General features: G+C 45.2%; 1 protein-coding gene across 1 annotated transcript; it reads left to right on the top strand.

Moving 5' to 3' along the window:
- LOC131699072 (zona pellucida sperm-binding protein 3-like) lies at positions 1-4,534 on the top strand. The gene is made up of 10 exons (XM_058994805.1): positions 1-148; positions 410-594; positions 1,165-1,271; positions 1,694-1,785; positions 2,014-2,194; positions 2,580-2,688; positions 2,890-2,981; positions 3,361-3,446; positions 3,808-3,921; positions 4,279-4,534. The coding sequence occupies exons 1-10, from the start codon at positions 79-81 to the stop codon at positions 4,494-4,496; spliced, it is 1,254 nt and encodes a 417-aa protein (XP_058850788.1). The 5' UTR covers positions 1-78; the 3' UTR covers positions 4,497-4,534.
- Positions 4,535-9,139: the final 4,605 nt, after the last annotated feature.

Raw genomic sequence — 9,139 nt, 5'->3', positions numbered from 1 at the left:
TTGCCAAATCACTCCAATTAATGTCACTAGAAAAGCACCTGGACGGTAGTGTTTGGTAGGTAACTGTTGGTTTGAAAGATGATGGCGGCGTTGTGGAAATATGTCGTGTTTGCGCTTTGCTGTGTACCGTTTGCTGCACCGCAGGAAGGTAATGTGGGCTACTGGCGGGGTTAGTGTGTTTTGTGCCTTATGCTTTGGTAGCACTGACTGTACCGGTACATAATGTTCGTGTGTTAACATACTCGTTTTACTGCTATCCAGACATTATGTCCTTTTGTGGAACACTTAGTAGTGCGTATTTGGTTATTTTAAAGAGTATTCAGGTACAAAATTTAAACCTTTCATTACATGAACCCTTTAACAAAATAGTTGTATGTTCCGCTTTATTCCAAACCCGTTTCTCCTGTAGCTGTGAGTACAGCCTGCGGCGTGGACTCTGTGGCTGTGAGGGTGTTGTTGGATTACTCTCGATCGGCGTTGCCTCTGGACCCGAGTGGCCTCCTGCTGGGACCCTGTCCTCCATCCAGCAGCAGCGCCGGTAATAACATGGTGGTGTTCCAGTACGGCCTGCTGGACTGCCGCTTTATGCGCATGGTAAGTGGCTTCTAAGGGCTTGTATGTTGGGTTCACGTAAGAAGCGTTCGAGCTCTAATTCCACTGCCCCGTATTCCGCTGTACACGCTTGTATAAATATACACCTTGTACTTGGAAGCTTTTTCTAGCACTGCTAATGCAATATTGGCTGTGGTTGTAAAGGCATGTTTAAAAACGTATATTTCAGTTGTCATTGACGCTAGTATGTGTTACATAATTAAGCAATACAAACGTATTGGCAGCTGTGTATTGTCCTACTTGCTAGAACCAAAGTCATTGTATGTATTTTGCTCTTAATTGTATTAGGCTACTTGTACTGTGATTCTTAATGTATTTGTTTGATTGCAAGTAGCCCTGGATAAGGATGTCTGCTTAGAAGTAAATAAGGGTAAATTCTTGTGTGTGTGTTTAAAGAAAAGAGTATAAAAAACTAAATGCATTGTTTTGGCTTCAGGCTGTTGACATGCAGTGTGTGCCTTAACCCCAGTCTTGTAAAGGCTAACCTGGAGGTGTGTCTTACCCTTGAACTGCAGATGAAGTGTTAAATCTTTTTATCCATGTCTTGCCCAGGTTACTGCCAATGTTACTAGTTACATGAATGTGCTGACCTACAAGCCCACCCAGAGAGGCTTCTACCAGACTCCATTCAGTCAGGCTATTGTGTGCACCTATACCAAGTGAGTGCTGGACTTGGCTTAAACATGGTGTAACTCCTGTGAAGATGTGTTAAGCCTCTGGGCTGTTGATGCATTCAAGTATTGAGTCTTGCATCATGTCTGACATGACTTAACAGTATCTAATTTGTGGATTATTTTTAGAACTAAATTTCACAATCTATCTACTGTTATATAATTGGAGTTATTGCCTTTTAATGGGGAGCAGTTAAAGACCCATTTTATGGCGCTGATAGTTATTTCTGTGAAATCAAATGATTTACTGCGTTAGGAATTCTGGACCAGCTTCCTTACGGTGAAGGCAGCAAGAGTAAGTTTGCATTAAATATTGCCAATAATTGTTTACAATTCGGTGTCTTCTGCTGAATGCAAATTGTTTTGGTGTGTTGCTGTTCTAACTAAAGCTTTTTACCTGTGTTCTCCAGACCTGCTGGCTGGACTCCTCCAGTGTATAACCCTGCACTTGGGGATGCCTATGGGTTTGGGAAGCTGGAGTTTACCATGGGGATTATGAATGGTGAGTTTGCTGTCCTGCAATGTACACTTTGGTCTATTGGCTTGGAAAGGTGTCCAGTGCAACCCTAACCTGGCAGGGAGAGCAGCCTGTGGTGCTCATTGGGTCACTTCCTCTAGTCAAGTAGAACAATATTTTGATCTCTTTCTCTGGTGCTGGTCAATGCTGTACTGGCTAGTGAGATGAGTTGGGTGGGTTTCTGTTCTCATGCTCCCCTCCTTGATGTCACAGATGACTTCTCAGCCCCACGCACCTCCAGTCTGTTCTTCCTGGGGTCCCTCATCAACATCGCGGCTGCAGTGAAGCAGCAATTCCACATGCCGCTGATGGTCTACATGGAAGAGTGTGTTGCTGCCAGCACTCCAGAGCTGAGCCCTTCAAGCCAGACCTACCCGCTCATCACCAACCACGGGTAGATATTCACTGCAAGCTGTGTAGTAAAGGCAACATTTAAATCTGAATGTTTAGCACTTGGGAGCACAGTCCTGCTTGGATTTAGGAATGGGTGTTGAATGGTCAGCTTTGTGAACATGGCAAAAGCTCAGCTGAACTAAACTGGGAAGGCATAGATTGTAGCTGGGCTTTAATTTAGGTAAGATGTCCATGATTTGTGGAAACCAGCCCCAAGTTAAGTTCAAACTTTCCACTAGTGCACACAAAGGGTTGGAATGTAATTTTGTACAGGAAGTCTCCCTGGAACACAGGAAGTCTTGCTCGCTCCTTTCTTCTGGTGGTTGTCTGCAGTCCCTGAGTCCTGGCCAGTGCTTCCCCCTGCTCAGTGCTCTTTCTCCTTGCAGATGCTTTGTAGACGGCCAGGCTGGTAATTCCAGGTTTCTGCCCAGAGTCCAGACCTCTGAGATCCATCTGGTTGTCCAGGCCTTCAGGTTTACACAACTGAATACAGATGTGAGTATTTGATGGGTTGATCTGTGTTGTATTGGAAGTCTCAGGGCAGCTAGTTACCAAGATTCTCTACTTGTTTAATGAATTCTTTGAGTATCTGATGTGGTGCTTGTAATGTGCATAACTTTTTTTTGTAAATTTGGTTTCTAGAGCAAATGTTGTTAGTTTTATTAGTGGTCCTTTTTTAATCAAATTATTTTCTAGGTCTATATCCATTGCCGCTTGCTGGCCTGGGACCCTGCCCAGCTCAATGACCCCACCAAGAAAGCCTGTTCATTCAACCAGAGAACCAGGAGGTAAGGACTGGACCCTGCTGAGGCTGCTCTCTGTAGAAGGGGTGTGCAGGGGCTGTGAGGTCCAGTTAACCAACACCACAGGGACACAATCGGTTCTGTGCCTCCTTACAGTTGTGTGGCGAAATTATTGAAATGTGTTCTTGCAGTTGTTGGTAACTGGAGGAAATGAGGTGTGTGCACATGTCCCTAAGGTGGGGTTTCCTGGTCCTGGGGGACCCTTGTGTCTGGTTTGGTTCTCAATTGCTCAATTAGGCCTTTAATCCAACTACAATTTTGAAGTAACTTAATTAGTGCTTTTTTAAGAGATGGAGACAATTAAAGGTTTAAGCACATTAGTTCAAATAATGGTTTTGATTTAAGTGATACACTTGTGTTCCAGCTGGGAGCTCCTGGATAACCCTGGTCGGAGCTCTGTGTGCAGCTGCTGTACCTCCAACTGCAATCTGAGGAAGAGGAGGGACACGGGTACGAATTCTACTTTCTATATAGTTTACACAGGTGGTGTGTGGGGGGTTTTATATACTTTTTTTGGTACGGTTTTAAATTTTAACTTCTATGGTGAGTGACTTTTTAAAATGGATGGCAGCCAACAAAGCATGCTCAAATAGGTCTGCCAGAGCCTGTATTGCAAAAGAACCATTCCCCCTCCCAACCAGAGGCTGCTTGCTGGTACTCTGCTCAATGGCCTGTTGCCATCAGTTTTGCTTCTCTTGGGTAGTTTTTCATCCAGCACCCTCTTGGCCTGCCCCCTGGTGTAGTGACTGGTCCTGCATGCTGTAAAGCAGCAGGTCCTGTTTTCTAACCAAGCTCCTCTTCTCCTGAGCAGCTGAAGAGGGGCTGAGACACACTGCAGTGCTGGGACCCCTGAGGATCCTTCCTGAAGAGCTGTCTGCTGGAAGCCAGGAATTCTACCAGAGGAGCCCTGCTCTGTCACTGGAGGGTGAGCTCAGCCTGCAGTCTCCAAACCAGTGTGCACTTGGCTTCCTTGTCCATGGCTTGCATGACCTGATCTTTACAGTAGAGGTTCCCCTACAATTGTGCTGAAGAACTTAATGCATGTTGTGTTTCTGCAAAGTCAATAGCATAGAACTTGAATTGCCACAAAGCCGTGACTAAGCTTTAATGTTCCTAGTGGAACAAATGGACATGGTTGGTAGGGGAGTGCAATGTCCCAAGTGTGCTTCCCTGCAAGTCCTAAAGGAAGAAACCCTACTTGAATTGGCTACTAGGCACTGTGGAGAGAATGGCAGCCTTTCCTGTTCTTAACCCCTTCCTCCTACTCTCTCTCTTCCCCCAGAGCCCCAGCAGGCTCTGGCCTGGCTGCCTGTCCTGGCTGCTCCCCTGCTCCTGATGGCTGTCCTGGGAGCCCTGTCTCTGGGCTACTACATGTGCGTGTGGCATCATCCCAGACTCTTCTCCAAGTCCAGCAGGGAGCTCCTCGTTCCTGTCCCCGTTGATGAAATGCACACAGCAGTTGGCACGGTTTCCAGCAGCTCGCCAGCAAGGCATTTCTGATTTCTTGTATGTTGCGAAATAAAATGGATACATAAAGACCCTCCTGTCCTGTGAGATTTCTGCCACTGAGTAACATTTTTTTTTTATCCTGAGTTTGTTTTTAGGGCATCCAACATCTTTCTGCCAGATAATTGCTCCCCTTGCATAACAGGGTTTCTGTTATTTTTAGTTTAGTCAATTTACATTTAGCATTAAGTGAAAGTTACTTCTACAAAACCAGTAAAGCTGGGTTAACCAAGTTTGAGCATTAATCTGTACTGGGCAGATAGCCTCCAGAGGCACTGGAGAAATAGTGGCTTATTTATTTTTGTGGGGGGGACACTATTTAATGGTGTCTGATACTTTACCTGGGTACTTGTATACCTCAACATTAGCTGGGAGAGCGTTCAATTTGGTTTTGTAGTTCTGTGCAGGGAGAAATGTTGCTGGACCTGTTAACTGGTGCCATTTCCAACTCCATTTCTTGCTAGTTTGAAAGACCATTATAAATTCCTTCCATTTCAACCCCTTGTATGCAATGTATCCTTCTGCTCATCTGTATACCTCTTGCTCACTAATCTTGTAACTGAATGGATGCATGTGTGTTTTTTTTTTTTTTTAAAAAAAAAAATTATTTTAAATAGGCTTCTGGGCTGCACTGTCAATTAGCTGCAGGGGATTTAACTAGGACTGTAAAATTGACAAGCTAATTTAAACTATCCAATATTGCTGTAAAATTGTTCATAAATAGTCTCTTTGGGGACCAAAACAAACGTCAAAGTGGAAGAAAAGAAATTGGTGAAACAACACATGTTCTAGGACCATGTGTTCAGTGTGAAAACCTCAATCGTTGTTCAAAGCACAAACTCCTGTTGAGTGAGTTGCTGAACATCTGGCTGTAAGACTACGGACATGTTGCCAAGCAAAGGTGGTGGAGAACGTAGCTTTGAGTCTGTTGGTGCAATTCAATTGAACCTGGAGCTGTGCTGTTGAGCCTGACAAACACTCCTCAGTGATCAAGCTCCACGTTCCCTGTTTATTGCATTAACTCCCCCAGGTTTTTGTTTGTTTGTTTTCCACCTACGTGGGAAGTCAATAAAATTTGAGAAATCCTGGATTAATATGTGAAAATTAACAGGTTTGATGTCCGTGTTTCAGTATCTCTAATTCATTGAATCCCAGAATTTTGGGAGATCCCTACATGGTGCAGGATGCTCCTTCTTGGATGGATCCCTGTATATTAAAATTGGGGCTGGAGGCAGAAAGGTATCTTCAGTAGAAATGATGGATTAAGCTGGCTCCCCCTGGAGACAGTTTTGTTGTACAGCAAATCCATTGTGTTGCTGCATTGGGCAGCTAACACTTTCCTGTTGGACGCCCATGTTGGTATTTATTATTTATTTCTTAGCGGACGCCCTTAGCCAGGGCGACTTACAATTGTTACAAGATATCACATTATTTTACATGATACAGATATCACATTATTTTACATACAATTACCCATTTATACAGTTGGGTTTTTACTGGAGCAATCTAGGTAAAGTACCTTGCTCAAGCGTACAACAGCAGTGTCCCCCACTGGGGATTGAACCCACAACCCTTCGGTCAAGAGTCCAGAGCCCTAACTGTTCCCCAACTCTGAGGATTGGTTTTTCCAGCAGGACAATGCTCCATGCCATACAGCCAGGTCAATCAAGGTGTGGATGGAGGACCACCAGATCAAGACCCTGTCATGGCCAGCCCAATCTCCAGACCTGAACCCCATTGAAAACCTCTGGAATGTGATCAAGAGGAAGATGGATGATCACAAGCCATCAAACAAAGCCGAGCTGCTTGAATTTTTGCGCCAGGAGTGGCATAAAGTCACCCAACATCAATGTGAGAGACTGGTGGAGAACATGCCAAGACGCATGAAAGCTGTGATTGAAAATCAGGGTTATTCCACCAAATATTGATTTCTGAACTCTTCCTAAGTTAAAATATTAGTATTGTGTTGTTTAAAAATGAATATAAACTTATTTTCTTTGCATTATTCGAGGTCTGACAACACTGCATCTTTTTTGTTATTTTGACCAGTTGTCATTTTCTGCAAATAAATGCTCTAAATGACAAGATTTCCATTACACGAGAGTAGATGTTAAAACTTCATGCTGATTTGAACTCGGCTCTCGCCAAGATAAGCACCAACTAAGACGTAGCTTCACAGTAAACTAATGTGATCCATATGTGTCTCCATCCATTTACGTTTCCTTCCATATGATGATGTAGATATCCTTCTGTCTGGTGTTAATGGCTGAAGTGTAATGCTGGCTCCAGGGATCAGCTTATTTTGCCTCCCTGGCGCATCAGCACACACGACGGCTGCGATGCTGGCTCCGGGGATCAACCAAAGTGCGGCCTCCCCAGCGCATCAGCATGACAACCGTCTGGATTGAGCTAAGTAGGGTACATCTCTGGGGTTTTCAAGTGGGCACCTTCCATCCTCAGTGTTTCGTCGACTAGCCCACGACACCTCAAGAGGGCTCGACGGTGATTCTGGCCTCCCAGCATCACCCCCCTCCGTCCCCCACTCAACTCAGCCCAGCTTACTTACCTGTACATCAGCGTTTCTTTCTTTCTATTGTGCTTGAGATCCCCAGCCAGAATCTTTCCGTCTCAACCACAGCCAGTTGCTGCTCCTCTCTGCTGCTTCAGGTAAGTTCTTCACTGTGCGACGCAACTCTTGGCCACTGAATCCGACGTCTCTGAGAAACCGGGTTGTAGAGTGTGCCACAAATCCTCGACAACCCACTTCCACTGGGTAAACCCGAACTCTCCATCCTCGCTGTTCCGCTTCAGTGGCTAGTTGAGCATACCGCAGTCTCTTCCTCTCATACGCCTCATCTACAGCATCCTCCCATGGCACTGTTAACTCTACCAGGTGAACAAGGCGTGCTGATCCAGACCACAAGACAATATCTGGTCGAAGGCTAGTGGTGGCAATCTCAGGTGGAAAAATAAGCCGTTGACCAACATCTGCCAGCATTTTCCAGTCTCTAGCAGCTTCCAGTTGTCCTGGGCGAGGATTGGTTTTAACACCTTTTCTTGGTGGTTGCTCTCCTGGGTGGAGGAATGTTGTCTTTTGTGTGTAATGTTTTGATGGAACAGGTGACAACTTATTGGTCATGTTACGCTTGTCTTCCAATGCTAAGGCCAAACATCGCAGCACCTGGTCATGGCGCCAAGTAAACCGTCCTTGGCTAAGAGCCACCTTACATCCTGTCAAAATGTGCCTTAATGTTGCAGGTAATGAACACAAATGACATGAGGGATCCTCTCCTACCCAGAGGTTTAGGTTCTGTGTTGACCTGATGAGGAAACTGATCCTGCTCTGTTCCATTGACCATAGGTCTTGCCAGCCAATCTTGCGTTGTTCCACACTCTCCCATCTCATCCATTCTCCCTGCTTGGCCTGGGAAATGGCATTTATACACCTCATCCTCTCCTCCTGCTTTTGCACCTCGTTGACTACCAGCTTCCTCCTTTGAGCTGGGGCTGCCTTGTGCCATGTAGGAGGAGCTGAACTGAAACCAAGACCCCCTCTTCCATGCTGAACTTGCCCCATGATATCACCAATTCGAAGGGCAGCCTTTGCATCTTCCACAGCTTTCTTTGCCGCCCACTTTCTTCCAGTTTTCAACACAGGTGCTGCCTCCCTTACGCATTTATCGCGTGACTCTACTAATGTCATTTCCAGTCTGACCTTGGCGCACTTAAACTCCTCGGTTAGAGCAGAGACTGGTAGCTGCAGTATTCCTTTACCATAAAGTCCCACTCTGCTGAGGCAGCGTGGAACTCCCAACCATTTCCTGATGTATGAACTGATTAAAGCTTCCAGCTTCTCTACTGTTGTCAAAGAAACCTCGTACACAGTCGGTGGCCACAGCAACCTCGGCAGTAGACCAAACTGAAAGCACCAGAGTTTTAGTTTACCTGGTAGAGCGCAGCTGTCTATGCTCTTCAACCCTTCCACTGCTTGTTGTCTAACTTCTCCCACACGAACTGTGTCCTTTAGATCCCCGTCGTACCATCTCCCAAGACTCTTCACTGGCTTCTCAGACACTGTTGGTATTGCCTCACCATTAATGAAGAATGTTTTATCTACTACTTTGCCTTTAATTATAGAGATGCTCCTTGATTTAGTGGGCTTGAATTGCATTCGTGCCCATTCAATGTTATTGGTTAACTTGCCCAATAATCGATTAGTGCAGGCTACTGTTGTAGTCATGGTTGTCATGTCATCCATGTATGCTCGAATTGGTGGTAGTCACATTCCAGAAGCCAAGCGCTACTACCTACCCATTTTGATGCCCTAATGATTACTTCCATTGCCATGGTAAAAGCCAGTGGAGAAATGGTGCATCCTGCCATTATTCCAACCTCTAGGCATTGCCATGTAGTGCTGAATTCTGAAGATGACAATCTCTGAGCAATAATGCTGAAGAAAATCTTGCCTTCTACGTTTAATAGGGAAATGGGACGAAACTGACTGATGCTTGTAGAATCTTTTTCTTTAGGTATAAAGACTCCACCTGCTCGGCGCCATGCTCTTGGTACAACCTGTTTTTCCCATGCCACTTTCATCAATTTCCACAGAATTCGTAGAACTCCTGAAGCACTCTTGA

Source organism: Acipenser ruthenus, chromosome 21 (assembly GCF_902713425.1).
Source record: "Acipenser ruthenus chromosome 21, fAciRut3.2 maternal haplotype, whole genome shotgun sequence".
Lineage (NCBI taxonomy): Eukaryota > Metazoa > Chordata > Actinopteri > Acipenseriformes > Acipenseridae > Acipenser > Acipenser ruthenus.
The sequence above is the reverse complement of the archived record's forward strand: the minus strand, read 5'-3'. Positions and strand labels throughout refer to the sequence as shown.